The 18115-nt window shown below is 38.2% G+C and overlaps 1 protein-coding gene across 2 annotated transcripts in view; it reads left to right on the top strand.

The window, feature by feature from the left end:
- LOC114635000 (protein NPAT) overlaps positions 1-18115 on the top strand; it is a 35277-nt gene that overhangs the window by 14537 nt on the left and 2625 nt on the right. Inside the window, exons 7-18 of one of the 2 annotated variants that reach the window (XM_028783622.1) lie at positions 11-98; positions 1352-1436; positions 2062-2153; positions 2242-2329; positions 4488-4584; positions 5404-5532; positions 8058-8990; positions 9162-9683; positions 12307-12422; positions 12512-12620; positions 16659-16719; positions 16814-17942. In XM_028783622.1, the coding sequence (XP_028639455.1) occupies positions 11-98; positions 1352-1436; positions 2062-2153; positions 2242-2329; positions 4488-4584; positions 5404-5532; positions 8058-8990; positions 9162-9683; positions 12307-12422; positions 12512-12620; positions 16659-16719; positions 16814-17942 (3449 nt within the window). Of the gene's footprint in view, positions 1-10; positions 99-1351; positions 1437-2061; positions 2154-2241; positions 2330-4487; positions 4585-5403; positions 5533-8057; positions 9684-12306; positions 12423-12511; positions 12621-16658; positions 16720-16813; positions 17943-18115 lie in introns of both variants that reach the window. The other variant, XM_028783621.1, reaches the window with a different exon arrangement.

The following is an 18115-nucleotide window of genomic DNA, read 5'->3' as shown; positions in this document are numbered from 1 at the left end:
TTTTCTTAAGATACAGCTGGCGAGTCTTTGAATATCATTCCTGGTCCTCAGGAAAGGAAAACTCAAACCAGTTTAATGTCTCCTGGTAGACGTAAAAGGTAATCACTTTATTTAATCGGCACATTGCCAGTAGCCACTTAAAAACAGACAAAATATAACTTAGTAAATATTTACATTGTGAATAAATTAATAAGACTAGATTAAGTTCTTGTGACACATTCCAAACACATCTTTTCCAATATTGTGACTTCTCTCAATTTGAGTTGTGTCTTTTAATCAGTGGTGTGTCACTTAATGTTCAGTAACTTTCTGTAGTGGTGTGCAGAATAATGCTATAGCTTATGAAGGATCTTGACTCATTTGTAGAGTGTTTTCTTAAATTAATATAATGTTAGTTTTATGGTCCAAAAGAATACATGGAGTTAAATCATGACAGCATGTTTTTAGGTGTCATGCTAAGAATATATGAAGAATTAAATTATGAAAACATATTCTTTTCTTATTTTCATATGTATATTTTTCCTGTTCTACTTCAGCTTGTATTTCTTTAAAAAAATTATGAGAGGTCAGAGTTCTAAATGGTTTTTATCTGACTCTTCATCTGCCAACCAATAGGGTTTTTTTTTTTTGCTTTTTTTGATTAGAGTTTTTAACTTCTTAATCACATAAAATAGTAAAACTATTAACATTTTTAGAAACTTTGAACTTTTTATTATAAAGTCCATGAATATTTAAAACTTTTTTTTTTTTTTTTTGGTTTTTCGAGACAGAGTTTCTCTATGTAGCCCTGGCTGTCCTGGAACTCACTCGGTAGACCAGGCTGGCCTTGAACTCAGAAATCCGCCTGTCTCTGCCTCCCAAGTGCTGGGATTAAAGGTGTGCACCACCACCGCCCGGCTAAAACTATTTTTCATAAACCCACTAATACAATGGTTTACATTGCATCATAAGCTAGGTGGTGGAGCTTGGAATGTAGCTTGGGAGAACAGGAGCCTAGTATGTGTGAGGTCCTCAGATAAATTCCCAACACCACTAAATACAGAAGGGGATCAAAGTACAAAACTTAAGACCACATAGCCAATTTTTGGTTTTTGAAAGTTGTTTTTTGTTTGTTTTGCTTTTTTCCATTTGTTTTCTTTTTGTTTTCTTTTCATCTTTTTAGTCTGTTGTTTTTTAATAGAAGTCAGGTTCGTTAAATCTGAATCCATGTCTGGTAATGCTTTTCTGCTCTTCTGACTTTGTTATCATGGAAAGAAAAAAAAAATGTGCCTACTCCCATGATGATCTCAAAATTTATATATGTTATCATTGATCTGTTAAACAGATGACAAACTTTATAATTTTATTTCAGTGAATCACAAAAGAAGAGTTTCACATCATCTGGACCGCATTCATCAAGAAATTTTCAGGATCCAAATGCATTTGCAGTAGAAAAAGTTAGTGACCTTCCTAAAATTCACAGTTTGAAATATTCTCAAATTTAAAAACACTGATGTATATATAGACAGTTACATGTATTATGTACTTGGTATTAATATGAGAGCAACAAGATTGCCTATTGAGTAGGGAAGTGTAACTAGAAAGTAGCAGTTAGAGAGCACACATGTGGCAAATGCACCAGCTAAAAATTATTTGTGACTGCCAGTTCCTACAATTTAACAGGAACATTTTACCAGGATCAGATATTTGAAGACCTTGTATGACATAATAAAGAGTGTAGAACTGCATCTGGGTGGTATGAAGACCGAGTTGTTCAGGCCGGAATGCAGATGGAGACACCAGAACTTGTGTTTCTTTCTACTGATGATTATCAAAACTAGCTACTGCTATTGATTTGCTTTTGTGACATTTTGGTTTTTTAATTGTTTATTTAGAATCGAGGTCTTGTCATGAGATCCAGATTGAACTTAAACTCCTGACTCCAGTTTATAAATTTATCTCAGCTCCTCATTTTGCTGGGACAAAAAGTGTTGATTTGGGTTTGGGTTGGATCGGGTTGGTTTTTCGTGAATAATATAATATTCTTTCCTGTCTTTTACTAGTCTTTATTTTCTTTTTCAGCAAATGGTTATTGAAAATGCAAGAGAGAAAATATTAAACAACAAATCTCTTCAAGAAAAACTAGCAGAAAACATAAATAAGTTTTTGACTAGGTGAGCTATATGATTCAAATCCCTGATTGTTTTTACCCGATCACCCAACTGCACTAACTGTTGTCTTGTTCTCCTTTCTGTGTTACAGCGATAGTAGTATTGCTCAAGTCCCTAAACAGACAGACAGCCACCCGACAGAGCCAGAAACATCAATTGATGAACTCCTAGGACTTCCGGTATGGGTAGATGTGTGTGGGGAGATGAGTGTGTGAGAGAGTGGGGGGGAAGTATATGGTATTTTGGTTTTATTTTAAAATCATTGCTGCCGAGTGGTGGTGGCGCACGCCTTTAATCCCAGCACTTGGGAGGCAGAGGCAGGTGGATTTCTGAGTCGAGGCCAGCCTGGTCTACAAAGTGAGTTCCAGGACAGCCAAGGTTATACAGAGAAACCCTGTCTCGAGAAATTTAAAAAAAAAAAAAAATCATTGCTAAACAATTACATGTATACAATCTGATTTAAAGTAATTAAAATACACTGTTCATTCATCACACATGTAATCTGTTTCTGAACACATTTGAATAGTGAATACAGTACAGTGTTCAGGCCGCAGATATCTTGGAGTCTGTTAGGAGTGGGGGAAACAAACACATTACTGAGATTGGTGTAAGTGCACTGGCCTCCATACTTTAAACACTCTATAGACATTAAATACCTTGCCAGAGGATGTGGCAATGGACATGAAGTTAATTTGCTGAAACTTGATGCTTCTCAGTTCTTATAGTAGTAAACTTGCAGCAGATAGATGGTTCCAAAGAGCTCAGCTCTGGCGATGGACTTGACTAGCCACAGAGAACAATTTGTGGAGGACTGTTGCCAACTATATTCCTATATACCATTGGCTACCATAGAGTATATGAACTGAGAGAATGGGAAAACCTTAACAACCTACAGACTGAGAGATGAGTAAAGCAGAAGTAAAGACAGCTATATCAGATATAAGACACTTCCAGTACAGATTAGGACCAGCATCAATTAGAGGAAGTAGAAGTTCCCAAGAGAACTTCTCACCCTGTCACTCTGTGCATAGATTAAATGGGGAAGATTTTTAAAAACATAGATTTTTAAAAAGTTGATTCAAATTTTTTTATATACCCTGTACCCTCCACTGTCTGCACTTTGCAACATTTCTTTATCTCCATTATTCCTAGAACTCCTTCCCACAGCTCTATCACCCTTCATATGTGGGAAGTTGATTCTAGGATCCCTGACTCGTGATTATCCCTCGTTTTCTGGTCTCAGGGTACCTCATCTTAATAGACTCCTTCTCAATATAGTGGCTACTTATATCCCTCCCAGACACAGCAAGTGACAAAGTAGGCCTTCTCTCCCTGCTGGCTTACCAGGCACAATGGAGCACTCACTGTCTCACCAAAACCTCTATTTACCTTTGAGGCTTTCGAGAACTGTGGGTTTGTCTTGTGGATGTGTAGGACTGCCGGTCTCTTTTTCACTCCTGCCACTTGGCTTAACTGTCGGGCTGGAGCCATGTGCTCATTCCTGTTTACTCTAATTCTTCACACCTAACAGTTACCTGACCACCCCTCTGTAATGTTGGATATTAGTAGAGTCCAATCCTCCTCCTCCTCAGTCTTCTCATTTACTACAGTTTGCAATCCACTAGCCCAGGAGTTATTTTCTTTTAAATAAGCCTATTATTAAAATCAGAAGAAAATTTCTTGTAGGGAAATATTTACACGCAAAAGGCCAATAATAACAAATGTGAATAATTTCTCTGATATTAAACACATACTAATTCTATTTTTTCATGCCTTCATTCTTTTTTTTTCATTTTCTTTTTTTTTTAATAATTTATTTATTTTTTTCAAATCGTAATTTTTACTCATTCACACAGGAGTTATAAACACAAAAAGGCAGGACGTGGGGAAGGGGATGACACTGGATCGTGGGTGTTCAGGGGGAATACAGATATCTTTCAGAACATGGTATCGATTCTGATGGTGGTGATTCTAATCTTGCAAAGGCAGGGATAGAGACCTGACCTCCAGTAATTGAAGGGGACCTTGTAATGGCTCCGGTCCCCCTGTCGTTGTCCAGTGAGGCCTGAGGGCCATACCCATCCCGATGTCTTTTTCCTGGAGAGGGGATACTTTTGACATCAACCCCTATGCAGTCAGGCTTGTCTCTCAGGAAACCCAGAGAGATATTTTTAACTTTTATTTATATTCCCTTGCAGTGCTTAGCCTCAAAGCCTAAGCAAGAATTCAGATCGCCAGTCAGAGGGGGTTCTGGGTGGCCTCTCTCTGCTTGGTCTGGGGCGGAAGTCCCCTCTTTTAGGTTGGGTGGAGAATCATGCCTTCATTCTTAATTTACAGAGTGAAATCCACATGTCTGAAGAAGCTATACAAGATATATTGGAGCAAACAGAATCAGACCCAGCTTTTCAGGCACTCTTTGATCTATTTGATTATGGTAAGTATTAGGTATTGATTCTAGTAAGTAGATAAAATTTTTCTCCACTGTCTTGCATAACCTAACCCAGAATGAAGTAACATCACCCAGGACTTCTGAAAACCTGCCTGTTTCCTTACAGCAAATAATGGACATGTGAGAGTGGGTCTTTATTTTATTTTTACTTAGGAAAGTTCAACTATAAAAATAGAGATTTTGTTTTTTTCTTTTTTGGGTTTGGGTTTTGTTTTTGTTTGGCATTGTCAACATGAGCTGTGGTGAGTCTAATACAGGTAAATATAAATGAATTCCCAAAATACAAAGTATTCAGCATTGCAGTCAGAACAGCCAATAGAATCAGCATTATCTAAGAACTTGTTATGTGTATAGAGTCTTAGAAGATTTTAATAAACATTTAACATTAACAACCAGGTGTTATGTCATATGCCCATTATCTCAGTCAAAAGGCTGAGGCAAAAGGATCGCTTCAACTAAGAACTTCAAAAGTAGCCTAAGGCAGCATAGCAAAACCAAAAAAGAAGAAAATTTGCTGAGAAAAGTCCTTGACTTTGTGTCTGAGTGGCATATAAAGGAGCATGTTAATGTTTAGAAAGTGGGGAGCATACCTATAATAATTCTCAGGGATTTGGAGATAGAGGCAGAAATATAAAGGTCATCCTTGGCTCCATAGTGAGTTCAAGCTTAGCCTGGGCTACCTAATACCTATCTGGAAAAAAAATGATGGAAATATAAGTTATAACATGTATTTAAGAATGGCAATATTTGTGCTTTTTTTCCTAGTATAGTTATTTAATTATTTTTCTATTATATTTTTAACAGGTAAAACAAAGAACAATAAAAATATATCACAGAGTGTCTCCAGTCCACCTATGGAGACTAATCCTAATATAGTCTTACCTGAAGAAACTAATCTAACAATTAGAAGTTCTTTTGAAACAGAAGAATCAGGTAAGATTTTTATTTTGTTAATGCCATCTAAAATGTTAAAATTAGTCTCAAAAGTAAAAAAAGACAAAATAAGCCGGGCAGTGGTGGTACACGCCTTTAATCCCAGCACTTTAATCCCACGCCTTTAATCCCAGGCAGAGGCAGGTGGATTTCTTAGTTCAAGGCCAGCCAGGGCTACACAGAGAAACCCTGTCTCAAAAAAACAAAACAAAAGACAAAATATTATGTAAATTGGAAGTTATTTAAATTATTATAAGTCATTTTTATGCTTATACTTTAATGTCCATTAAGAAAATTTTTGCCAATTATTTTCTCTAGTAATTTGATTAAAAGATTAATTTTTCATATTCATGCTTTCATAGAGCAGTAGACACACAATCTAGTAGTAAATAGTATTGTCCAAATGGGTAAGTCTGTAACCAAAATAATTTCATTATACACAAATTCTAAGGCTTGATCTATTAAGTTCATGTGTTATCATTTTTCCAGCCTTCTGAGTTGAGTGACACTTAACATTTGTTTCTGGGAAATTACATAGTATATACTAATAGTCTTGAATGTGGTAATCTCTTTATTCATTTACAGTTCTGTCTTTCATGGAGTACCAGTGTAGCATAGTTAGTCCATATATAATAAGCACTTTGTGAATTAAAGGAAAGCAAGAATCAGTCAGTATCAAAAAAATTAAAGTATAGAATTAAAGTCTTATTAAATATAACACAAATTTAGAGAAATACATAATAATGTATATAGTTCTCTGAGTTATAAAATCAAATGAAGAAATTCTCTTGGATCACCTCTCAAGAAAAGGATATTGTTGTCAGGACAGGAAAGAGTCTTCCCAGTAACTCCCTACTCTACGCCCTGCGTCTCTGTTCTTCAGAGATAGCCATCATCTTCGTGTCTCATAATTTGGTATACTTTACGCCCTTTTCAGTACCACTTCCATTTAGTCAGTCTGCAGGCTAAGCCTTATCATCATTTTTCTTTACCTGTTTTGATTGATAGATTGGTTTTTTTTGAGACGGGGTTTCTCTGTGTACCTTTGGCTGTTCTTGAACTGACTCTGTAGACTAGGATGGCCACCAATCAGATGCACCTGCCTTTGCCTCTGAGTGCTGGGAGTAAAGGTGCACCCCACGCAGCTCCTTACCTACTTTTAATGCCTAGTGGTGTCCAGTGTTTTCACATCTTGTCTTCGAAGCCTGGTTTTGGAGTATCTTCCTTTTGAGTTCGTTGTTAATGACAAAGCTGAACCCTCTGTTTCTTAGGCTGAACTATATATAATTGAGCCCATGTTTTCATGTTTGTTCACATCTAGAAGATTATGCTTCACTTAAGGTTTATCATAAAATAAAACTCATAATTCTACTTTCTCAGAAAGTCTTGCCAATTTATTATGCATTTACCTCCAGGCTGAGAATGGAGTTCAGAGGCAGAGTGCTTATGTAGCGTAACCCTCAATTTAATCTCTAGCATTGCGTTTTTTAAAATACCGCTTATCCTGTATTTGTGTGTCTTAATATAGTTTCCACACTAATCTCCTTCAATAGAGAATTAAGTGTGCTCTATACACTTTATATCTCTTATGTCATCTTTACTAATGGTAGTTGCTGGCATTTTTCTTGATTTTTCTCTATTATGTTTCTTTCCATATTTGTTTAGGTCGTCTAAATTAGGATTGCTATATGATTGCACTATAATGATGCTACGTTGTTTCCTCTTATATAACTTCATGTGCTGCGTCTTTTATAAAGCTTTTATTCTATCTCCCAGCGGCCTTTCTTTTTATAAACTGTTACAATTTTCACTGTACGTTATCACAATTTTATGTTCTGTATGTTCTTTTTTAGCTCTCTTAATCTCTTCAAGATTGTTGAGTGAATCATTCATATTTGCATTCTAGAGCCATGTATATGGTTGTCCTCAGTAAATATGTCTAATGTTAAAGTATACACAGAAATCCTGGTAATTCTGTAAAATGGTCTTGGTCTCATTTCACCACGAAAAAAATACATCAGGCAAAATAAGATCAGTAGATGTGGCAACATTTGAAAATCCCATCAGCCAGGAGGCTGAAGCATTGAGGATCACTGCAGGCTCAAGGCCAGTATGGGCTATATACACAGTGAGACCTATCTTACAAACATGGAAAAAAGAAAAAAAGGAGAAAAGGTCTAGATAGGGAGACAACACTATTTCCACTAGTGGTTAGAGCTTAGGGCATTTTGTCTCCTGGTAAGTATTGGATGTCCTTAAACCTCTACGTTTTCCTTCTTTGTGGTATCTGTTTTCCTAGGGAACTTGGGAAACAGTTTTACACTTGTTTACAAAACTGTCTGCAATTAGAAAAGTAATTAGATTTTTTTTGATACACAGAGAATGGGAAGTAATCGTGTGTCAGTCTTAATATTGTTATGCCGAAGATTGGTATGTCCTTGGCAAAGTGGGTTTGGTTGTACAGGAAAAGTGACTGCTTCAGAAGTTAAGCATACTCAACTTTCCATCACACTGGTGTTTTACAGATGGGCAGTCTGGTCAGCCTCCATTTTGTACATCCTATCAAAATGAAGATGTATTATTAAATGATTTGAAGAGTGGCAACAGCCATGATGTTCTTCCACAGGAATCCCAGGAAAACTTCTCCCAGATAACCTCTAACATTCAAAAAAAGACCTTTAAAACAGCCGTACCTGCTGAACAGAAGTGTGCCCTTGACATTACCTTTGAGTCTATGTCTAACTTGAGTGACTTTAACCAAAGAGGAAGCTCTACTGAATGTAATGAACATTGTTCTGAGTTATACACCAGTCAGATGCCCACTGAAGCTGAAGTGGCTGTGGGTGAAAAGAATTCTTTGTCTCCAGATATACTTAATCAATCTCAGTATCAGCCTGATCAGCCCAACGTGCCAGTGACTTCATTTGTGTCTCTTGGTGGTGAGACCAATGACAAAAACTTAATTCTCTCTGGGAAAAATCCCCAGCTTTTGTCCCAAAGTACTCCACTAACTGCAAAGCCATCTAAAAGTCAATTTTGTGAAAATTCTAACAATATAATAAAAGTTAAAACTAATTCTCATGGTTCTGAGTCACCAGATTCTAGTGAAACTCAGAACAGTAAAATTGAAACTAACAGTGTATCACCAGTTGCTGCACAGCCACAACCAGATTGCCAAGGTAATTCTCCACTGCAAAGCAAAACATCTCCTGTAATTGTTGAAGGTTTAGGTGTAAATGTGACTGAAAAAATAGAAATTCATCTTGAAGAACCAGCCCCTTCAGATAAACAGATATCTAATGATTCAGCATCTGTTGACTTAAATCCTATGGAAAGCAAGACAAAGCCACTTCAGTCTGAGAATGCTCAAGAACCTCCTGTGAAAGATGGAGATACTATTTTTCTCTCTTTGAGTGGACATAATAGCTGTGAAGAAGTTGCACTGGTTCCCAGAGAAGGTAATTCTGTAAAAAATAATCATTCGCTTTCATCAGAATCTGGTGGTTCAGTGGGAGTCTCTCCTGAGACCCAAAATACTGATGGTAAACCTAGCAACTCAACGGAGGTAGATGCATCAAGTATTGTCTCTCTCAAAATTATCATTAGTGATGATCCATTTGTTTCCTCAGATGCAGAGCTTAACAATGCTGTGTCTAGCATAAGTGGAGAAAACTTACCAACGATAATTCTGTCTTCTAAATCTCCTGCCAAAAATGCAGAATTTGTTACATGCCTATCTTCAGAAGAAAGTGCAAGTGCTGTTGTATCTGTTGAAGTAGGGGATTCTGGCTCCATGGAGCAGAACCTTTTAGTGCTCAAACCTGAGGAACCCATGGTGAACAACACTCAGAATGAAGATGGCATTACTTTTTCAGCCAACATTGCACCATGTGTTCCTAAGGACGGAGGATACATACAATTGATGCCTGCCACAAGCACAGCGTTTGGCAATTCAAGTAACATTCTGATAGCTACCTGTATGACTGATCCAACAGCCTTGGGACCAACTGTCAGTCAGTCTAATGTAGTGGTATTGCCTGGGAGTTCTGCACCTATGACTGCACAGCCTCCTCTACAGCAGTTACAGACACCACCAAAGTCTAACAGTGCATTTGCTGTCAGCCAAGCTGTGTCACCAAACTTTTCACAAGGTAACTCATAAAAGCATATTGGAGGTGAGCCTGGGGTATAGTTGAATGGAAAAGCACTTGTGCAAGGCCATGGACTGTATCTAGCACTGCACAGAAAAAGTTATTTGTATGTGTATGTAATGTATATGCGAGTGCGAACATAGTTTTGGAGCTTCTCTGGATTGTAATCTTAATTTTCTTGTGTGGAGTCACAGACTAGGAAATAATATAGATAGTTCATATGGCCGAATATTCTATAAATAGTTGTTTATGCCTCTTGCCATCCAGCTCAGCCAGGTTTTGTTTTAAATCTGGTAGGCTCTAGCTTTAATTTGTCTCCTTTGAACAGTTTTTAATCTACAACACTAAGCTCTGAGAAAAGAAAGCCTAATTCATTACATAACTGTATACATACTTAAACTCAATGTTTCCGGATATTTATTTTTATTATAATTATAGTTTTTAAGAAATTGTCATTTAGAAAGACTTTCAAGAAAACATTTTATAAAACTCTTTCTAATTTCTATCTTCTGCCATTTAAAAATGATTCAACTCCTTAGAGGCTCCAGGGGGGCTCTTGTGTTCATTGTATGCTAGTTTACAAGCAGTTAGTAATTGATAGACATATATCAATTAATTTATGTTTCAGAGATAAGAATTTACACATATTCACCTACATTTCCATGTGTACTGGCTCATAGACATACAATGATTAAATATTATCAACAAAGTATTAAGTTTATTGAATCTATTTCAAATGAGATAAAGGAGAGACCAGAATTGGTACAGAATATTCTTGACTTAGAATAATGAGGTAAGAGTAACAGTTAAAAGAAGTCATTATAATGCCAAGGGAAGTAGAATAACCATTCCTAGCTGTTTGGGAAATTGTCACTTTGCATGAAAATAAGATCAGTCTGATGGGGCAATTAGTGTATTAGGAAAAGGTTTGTTTACAGAACAGGACTGAATTGCTGCTATTGATTTGCTTCTGGTTAACTCATGAGGACCATGTAGGCACTGTAATTTCCCCCAGTAGCTTGTGTCAAGTTGACATAAAACTAGCCAGCAAAATTAACCCCTTGTCAGCTTGACACACAGTATATCATTGTTAAGCCATAACCTTTCTTTTTTTGTTTTTCACCAAGATCAGACATCAGTATCAACATTACAGTATTAAACATTCCAAATTTTAAAAGTCCCACTTTCTCTAAAAATTCAGACATTTAAAAATTCAATCTTTTGGGGCTGGAGAGATAGCTCAGAGGTTAAGAGCACTGGCTGCTTTTCCAGAGGACCCTGGTTAAATTACTGGCTGCTTTTCCAGAGGACCGTGGTTAAATTTCCAGCACCCACATAGCATTCACAACTAACTATATGTAATTCCAGGGGATCTGACACTCAGTCAGACACACATGCATGCAAACAACATAAGGATAAACAAATCTTTATGAAAAATTAAATCTCTTTAAAATGGGCAGTCTCTTTTTAAATTCAAAGTTTTTCAGTTGTCTCCTGTCAAATCAAACAATAAATTTAAATACTTTCTTCAAGAGGGGAGAGCCAGGGCACAGTCACAATCTGAACAAAGCAAAAGAAAAATCCCAACAGTATAAATAATTCAGTGTCTAATGTCTGAGATTTACTATTGTCTGGGCTCCTCCAAAGTGACCCAAAAGGCTTGGGTCCTTCTCTGGCTCTGTCCTCTGCAGCCCACACAGCTTGTGTTCTAGGCTATGGCTGGCTCCATTGCACCACTGCCGTTTGTTCTTGGTGGTCATTCCATAGTGCTGGCAGCTCCAAAAATCTGGAGTCCCTTGCTGCAACTGAGCAGACACTCCTGGGCTCTTGTCAGGGACTCCAGCTCTGCTATACAGTGCCAAGCCTCAGTTGTTCTCCATGATCCTCGCATGCCTTCAAAACCTGGGTGACTTTTAAACTACCGAGTTTGGCTACCAGCTAGAGGGTACAACCATGGCTGTTTCTGAAACACAGCTTCTGTATGCTGACTCCAAGGAAACATTTCCAGAAGACTTCACCTCAGTAATGCTTGTCTGTTACTCACAGTTGATCCTTCAGCACCAGCTGACCGGCATCAACTGTTCCAGCAAAGCAATGGCTTTACTTTAGTAGTTCTGGTCTCTTGTTAATCACAACCACTTCTTCAGCTCCAGCTGACCTAACACTACAGCTTCTTCACACAAAAGGCCCAGTAGAGTCTTTGTTTCCCTCTGAGATTTAGGAAGCCAGGCTTCCATTGTCTGCACTGCTCTCAACATTCTCATCTTCCAAGCTCCTACAGGACAGCCCACTGAGCTCCCAACACGCAAGTGATTTTTTGGCCCAAAGTTCTTCCACAGTCCTCCCAAAAACAAACTGGGAAGGTCTTCAGTGGGACACACCTAGTACCAACTTCTGTTTTAGTTAGGGTTATTGCTGAGATGAAATGACCAAAAGCAACCTGAGGAGGAAAGGGTTTATTTCGCTCAGGTCCATATTTTCAAAACCAGTGAGGACAAGAACCTGGAGCTGATGCAGAAACTGTCAGGAAAGAAGATTTGGTCATAGAATTTGTTTTAAAATACTAATTTATTGTTGTCAAAAGATTTAGGGAGGAAATCTGATATTAGAATTGTTTTTTTAGGATCTGCCATCATAATTGCTTCTCCAGTCCAACCTGTACTTCAAGGAATGGTGGGAATGATACCTGTGTCTGTAGTTGGACAGAATGGAAATACATTCTCTACTCCTCCTCAGCAGGTAGCATTTGTGAACTAAAAATAGTGTGGGGAAGCATTTCAAATAGCATAATTAATAGGTTTCTTTCTTTCTCTCATTCTTTCTCCTAGGTCCTTCATATGCCTTTAGCAGCACCTGTTTGTAATAGAAGTGTCACTCAGTTCCCCATTTCTCAAAAATCCCAGAAGGCTCAGGGACTCAGAAACAAGCCTATTACAGGTACTTTTTTTTAAAAGAGTTAAAATCAACTTTATATCTCAGAAGCAATAACTGAATGCTTTCTTCTTGAATACATTGTACCATCTTTTTACTCTGTCAAAAACCTGAGTTACTCTTGACACATATTTCTCTCACTCAAATATTCTTCATTTTCTGTCATATCAGTTGTGTCCTATCCTGCTGTCCTTTTTGGGGGAGTAGTGGTGGGGATATCCTCAGTTCTCTAATTCATCCTATATTTGTTAGCTCAGTGACTCCTTCCCCCATACAGAATATGTAACTTTGTACCTAAACATTTTAGGAATTCCCTGTTGCTTACAGGATAAAATTGAAGCTCCTGGCTCTGTGTGGTGGCAAAGTTTGTATACCTCATCCATGGGAGATTGAAATGAGAAGCTAGTCCAGGCCGAACAACTTGAGGTCCCTTCTTGAGAAAAAGGAAAGGAAGTGAAGGAATCTCCCTGACCCACTAAGTATTCCCTGAGGGTCTTCTAGGGACTTTATTGAAGAGTGTTTGTAATAGCTTCTTTTTACCTCCAGTGAGGTAACTGGAAACTCCCCACCCCCTCACCCCCTCAGCTCTTTGCGAGATGAATTCTACTTGTTATTTTAGACCCAATTTCTGCCCTGATCTTTATTATTCTTTACCATCTGCCTTCTGCCTCTGGGTTTGTTTGTTTGTTTGCTGAAACCTTGAGATGCATCATTGTTATGTGACACTGTTCTTGGGGAGTATACATGTACTCACCCCAGGTAAGGAACCAAGAAACTGACCACAAATCAGAGTCTCACTTGGTGAACCAGTTAGCTTTATTGGTCCTATTTACAGGAAGTTGGGTGAGAGATTACTAACAGGAGCAGAAATGACTGCTGCATCAGTAAACAAAGCCCACCCAAGCCTGGATGATGGCTCACAAAATCTAGAAACCTAGAGTACAACTTGGCTGGTTTGAGGCCTTTCCGGGTAGCTCTGTTGATCCAAGCCTCTTCCAGGCAGGTGGGCTAGTTTCTAGTTTTTGTAGGTAGCTTGGGTGATGTGCCTCTTCAGGCTTCTGTGCTGGTCTATGACTGTCTCTTTGCAGACCTTCCTATTTATATATGCCTCTTAGAGGAGAGGCCTGGTGACTGGTTAGCCACAGTGACATCTTGAAGCTATTAAGTTGTTTACTAACTGAGCTTAAAGAGCTTCCCTGTAGGATGCAGTTTTACTTCCCTTCTAACATCCTGTGTCTTAAGAAACCTCCCTACAAGATGAGGGTTTTAATCTCTGTGCGTGCGTGCGTGCGTGCGTATGTATATGTATGTATGTATATATGTATACATATGTATATATGATATATATCTATATATCTAATGCTATAAGTAACCATTAGATAATTTATGTAGTATCTCTGATAACCATCATTCAGAAATATTGTAGTTTCTGAGGTTAACCTTTTAAATTGGCATTTATTATAGTAGAATTTCTTACAGTGTTGGCTTGGTTGTGAACTAACTTGTGCTTGTCTTGTAGAATTTTTATTTACTGACCTTGACTGGTAATTTGTTGGATATAGCAATTGCAGTTTAGAAGTACTTACTTTCAGAGCTTGAACTATCCTTTCCTGATCTTAAGGGTTGTTGACAAGAGATCTCATGTTGTTTTAATGTTTCTGCCTCTATGTGTGAGTTGGTGTTTTTCTCTTACAGTTTTTACTGTTATTTTTTTGTTTTGAAAATTTGGCTACTATATGTTGTAAGGGTGCTCTTTTCTGACCACTGTTGTTTTGGGTTGTTTGTTTTGTTTCTTTTCTTGAAGATTTGTCTATTTTATGTGTGTGGCTGTTGTGCATGCTTGGTGCCCACTGATGTTAAAGGAAGCCACTGTATTCCCAGGAACTGGATGGTTATGAGCCTCCGTGTAAGTTCTGGAAAATGGACCCCAGGTCTTCTGGAAGAACAACCACATGCTCCTAACCACTGAGGGGTCCTAATACTTCTTGTGTTTGGATCTCTTTCTTTGTGTAGACCTGGGAAATTCTTGGATATAGTATTGAATTTGTTGTCTGAGCCTATAGATTTTATCAATTCCTTCTACCCCTATATTCAGATTGGATTTCTTGAATATAATCCTTTTTCTTAGAAATTTTGTTTCTTTTTTTCAATCCTCCTTTATTTATGTCCGTATTATTGCTCAGCTTTACCCCATCCCTGACATTTTGTTTGTTTGTTTGTTTGTTTGTTTTTTCTTTTCTTTCTTTTTTTAAAGATCTGTTTATTTATGTATGTGAATCCAGTGTCACTGTTTCCAGACCAGAAGAGGGCATCATATCCCGTTACAGATGCTTGTGAGCCACCATGTGGGTGCTGGGAATTGAACTCAGGACCTCTGGAAGAGCAGTCAGTGCTTTTAACCACTGAGCCATCTCTCCAGCCCCTCCTGACATTTTTTTCATCTGCTTTCTTTTGTGTGTTGACAGTACCTTCTTCCATGATACCTGAACTCTTAAAGTACAGAAGTATAAATAGAAAAAAAAATGATAATAATAACAAAAAAGAAATTTAAAAAACTTAAGTCAAAGATTAAAAATGCTGAAATTGTAAAACTCAGATTGATGGGAAGAGCCTACTTATTTACTTTAGTTCAGTCTATGAGGATGCTGTACAGCTTCTCCCTGTCATTGCCAGGGTAGGGCTTTGAGATTCAGCCTCAGACACCTTACTATACCTCTGCAGCAGTCTCCAGTCTGCTGCTTGGAGTCTGTTGTTCCCATCAGGATGCTGCCACACATTCCTTATTCTGCTTTTTCTGCAGTCCCAGTATGTAGCTCCTCTGAGTAGTGGCCGGGGTGAGGAATCGATGAGGGCCTCTTGCCCTTCTTATGTACCATATCTATTGCATGTGGCTTCACTCTCCTCCATGTACCTTAAGTTCATCCTCTAATTGGAGTATTTGTTTCTCCCTAGCTCTTCTGGTATCTTGTGCTCAGTCTTTGTTATCACTTCCCTGGACCCAGCCCAGCATAAGCAGCCTAGTGTGGTTAGATACACCAGCTGGCTTCGCTATGGAGAAAAGCCCATCTAATCTACTCCCATCTTTATTTCATGTGGCTCTTTCCCTTTTTTCTCCATTGGTGATTTTATTACTTTGACTTTATTCCATCCAAATTCCAGGTCTCACAAACAACACTTCTAATTTTCATCATAGCTTCTTTCCCCAAGGTGCTTTGTTTTGTTCTTTTGGTTTTTTGAGACAAGGTTTCTCTGTGTAGCCCTGGCTGTTGTGGAACTTGCTTTGTAGACCAGGCTGGCCTTTAACAAGCAAAAATTCTCCTGCCTCTGCTTCTGTGCCACTGTCAGGCACTCGGCTCTAAGGTGCTTTCTTGAACAGCTATCTTGATCTAAGTACAGTTGAATTCTCTTCTCAGTGTCTTTGACATTTGTAGATTCAGCCAGCCACAGGTTGAAAATTTTTAGAGTTAAAAATTACATTTGTGACAAATACCTTTCTCATCATTTTTCTCTGAACAGTATATTAGTATATAATATTAACATACATATATATAATATTATATAATTATAGCAGTATATGAGTATAATATTAGTATATTGGCTATTAACATGGTATTTGTATCATATCATATAACTAACCTAGATATGATTAAAGGATATGTCTCATGTTATATGTACAACTCCATTTTTCTGTAAGGAACCTGATCATGTGCATGTGTTATCCATGGGATCTATTCATTCAGAGACACTGGTAGAGAATTGGTGCACTAAGTACCATCTGGAGCCTTAGACGTTGTGGCCCTGAAGGTTGAAATCATGTTTGCCTGAAATTAAACCAAATCATTGGGTCTGTGTCTAGATTTCCTCTATAGAGTGGGTGAGTCTACATTGTAAGACAATGTAAATATTAAAGAAATAAGTATATAAAAGAGTTTTGTTTGCAAGTAAGCTGATTTACTCATTGTAATATCATCTGACTCTTTCAGAAGAATATTCTTTCACAAAGAATTAATTTTTAATTTCTAATGAATTAATTTATAATTCCAGGAAAACAGGTAAATAATTTGACAAACTTGTCGAGTCTTTCAGAAGCATGTCATACGCAAAGGTGAGCATAAAAATACATTGTATCATCGGTTATTAAAATGCTTAAATGACTGTCTTTGGGGGATTGCTAAAAATGAGATGTTTTATTTTGGTAGAACTGAAGCTTCTGATAAGAATATAGCCACTGAACTTGGGAAAAAACTGGAAGATACCACGATTTCCCTCTCAGCAGAGAGGGTGGCTCCTCCCAGCAAGCCTTTTGAAAGTCATAGGCGGGTGCTTTGTTTCGATAGTGCTGTTTCTTCTGTTGCAAACACACAGGGGCCACTGCATAAGATAACCTCCCAAAACAAAGAAAAGAAGGAAACCTCCATTCCTCGTCTTGACTCACCCATTCTGTCCTCCACCTTAAAGCCACCTCCTAATAATGCCATCAAAAGAGAGAGAGAAAAAACTGTGCCCAAGATTTTATCTAAATCAGAAACTGCCTCTAGTCGACACACCACTATGAAAGAAGTTCAGTCTGAAAAGAAAGTTTCCCCCACAGAAATGACCCTTGAATCTTTCCATAAAACAACGGCTAACAAGGAGAATGAATTGTGCGGAGATGGGGAAAGGCCAAAGAATCCAGACACCTCAAAACTGCCTGGCGGACAGCAGAATGCGAGCTTGAGGAGTGAAAAAGCCATAGCCTCACTGCAGGAATTGACCAAAAAGCAAGCCACACCCTCAAACAATAAAAACACCACTTCTGTAGGTGGGACTGTGAAGGATCAAAAACAAGAGCAGAGTAAACCTACCAGTTCATTAACTGGAGTAGAAATACTGCAGGATGTTCCATTGCACAGCCCAGCGAATAGGATTGCCGATACTGACTTGCCAGTACCCCGGACACCTGGCTCAGGAGCAGGGGAAAAGCATAAAGAACCTAGTGAGAGTATGAAGGCCCCCGCTAGTAGACGCTGTGCTGAAGAAGTCAGCATCCCCAGAGTAATGGTCCCTCCTGTCACTGCAGACTTGCCTGCCTGCAGTCCAGCCAGTGAAACGGGCAGCGAGAACAGTGTTAGCATGGCTGCCCACACGCTCATGATTCTCTCTAGAGCAGCAATTGCTAGGACTACAGCAACACCTCTGAAAGATAACACACAGCAATTTAGAACATCTTCAAGGAGCACTACGAAGAAACGCAAAATTGAGGAATTAGACGAGTGTGAGAGGAACTCCCGCACTTCTAGTAAAAATCTTGCAAATTCATCAGTACCGGTGAAAAAGAAGAAAATCAAGGCAAGTTTGAAAGTTTTCATTTTAATTCCACTCCTGTCCCTTCCTTCAGTGTTGACATTAAAGAGTTCAGTAGTGTTTGCCGCAGTTACCCTCAGAACTATGCACTTAGTGTTTCCTAGTCACGATGATACAAGTTGTTTATAATTATCATCCATAGGAAAAGTGCATGTTTC

The sequence above is a fragment of the Grammomys surdaster genome, unplaced genomic scaffold (genome assembly GCF_004785775.1).
Source record: "Grammomys surdaster isolate TR1022 unplaced genomic scaffold, NIH_TR_1.0 1162, whole genome shotgun sequence".
In the NCBI taxonomy this organism is placed as follows: domain Eukaryota; kingdom Metazoa; phylum Chordata; class Mammalia; order Rodentia; family Muridae; genus Grammomys; species Grammomys surdaster.
Note: the sequence above shows the minus strand (reverse complement) of the source record. Positions and strands in the feature narration are given on the sequence as shown.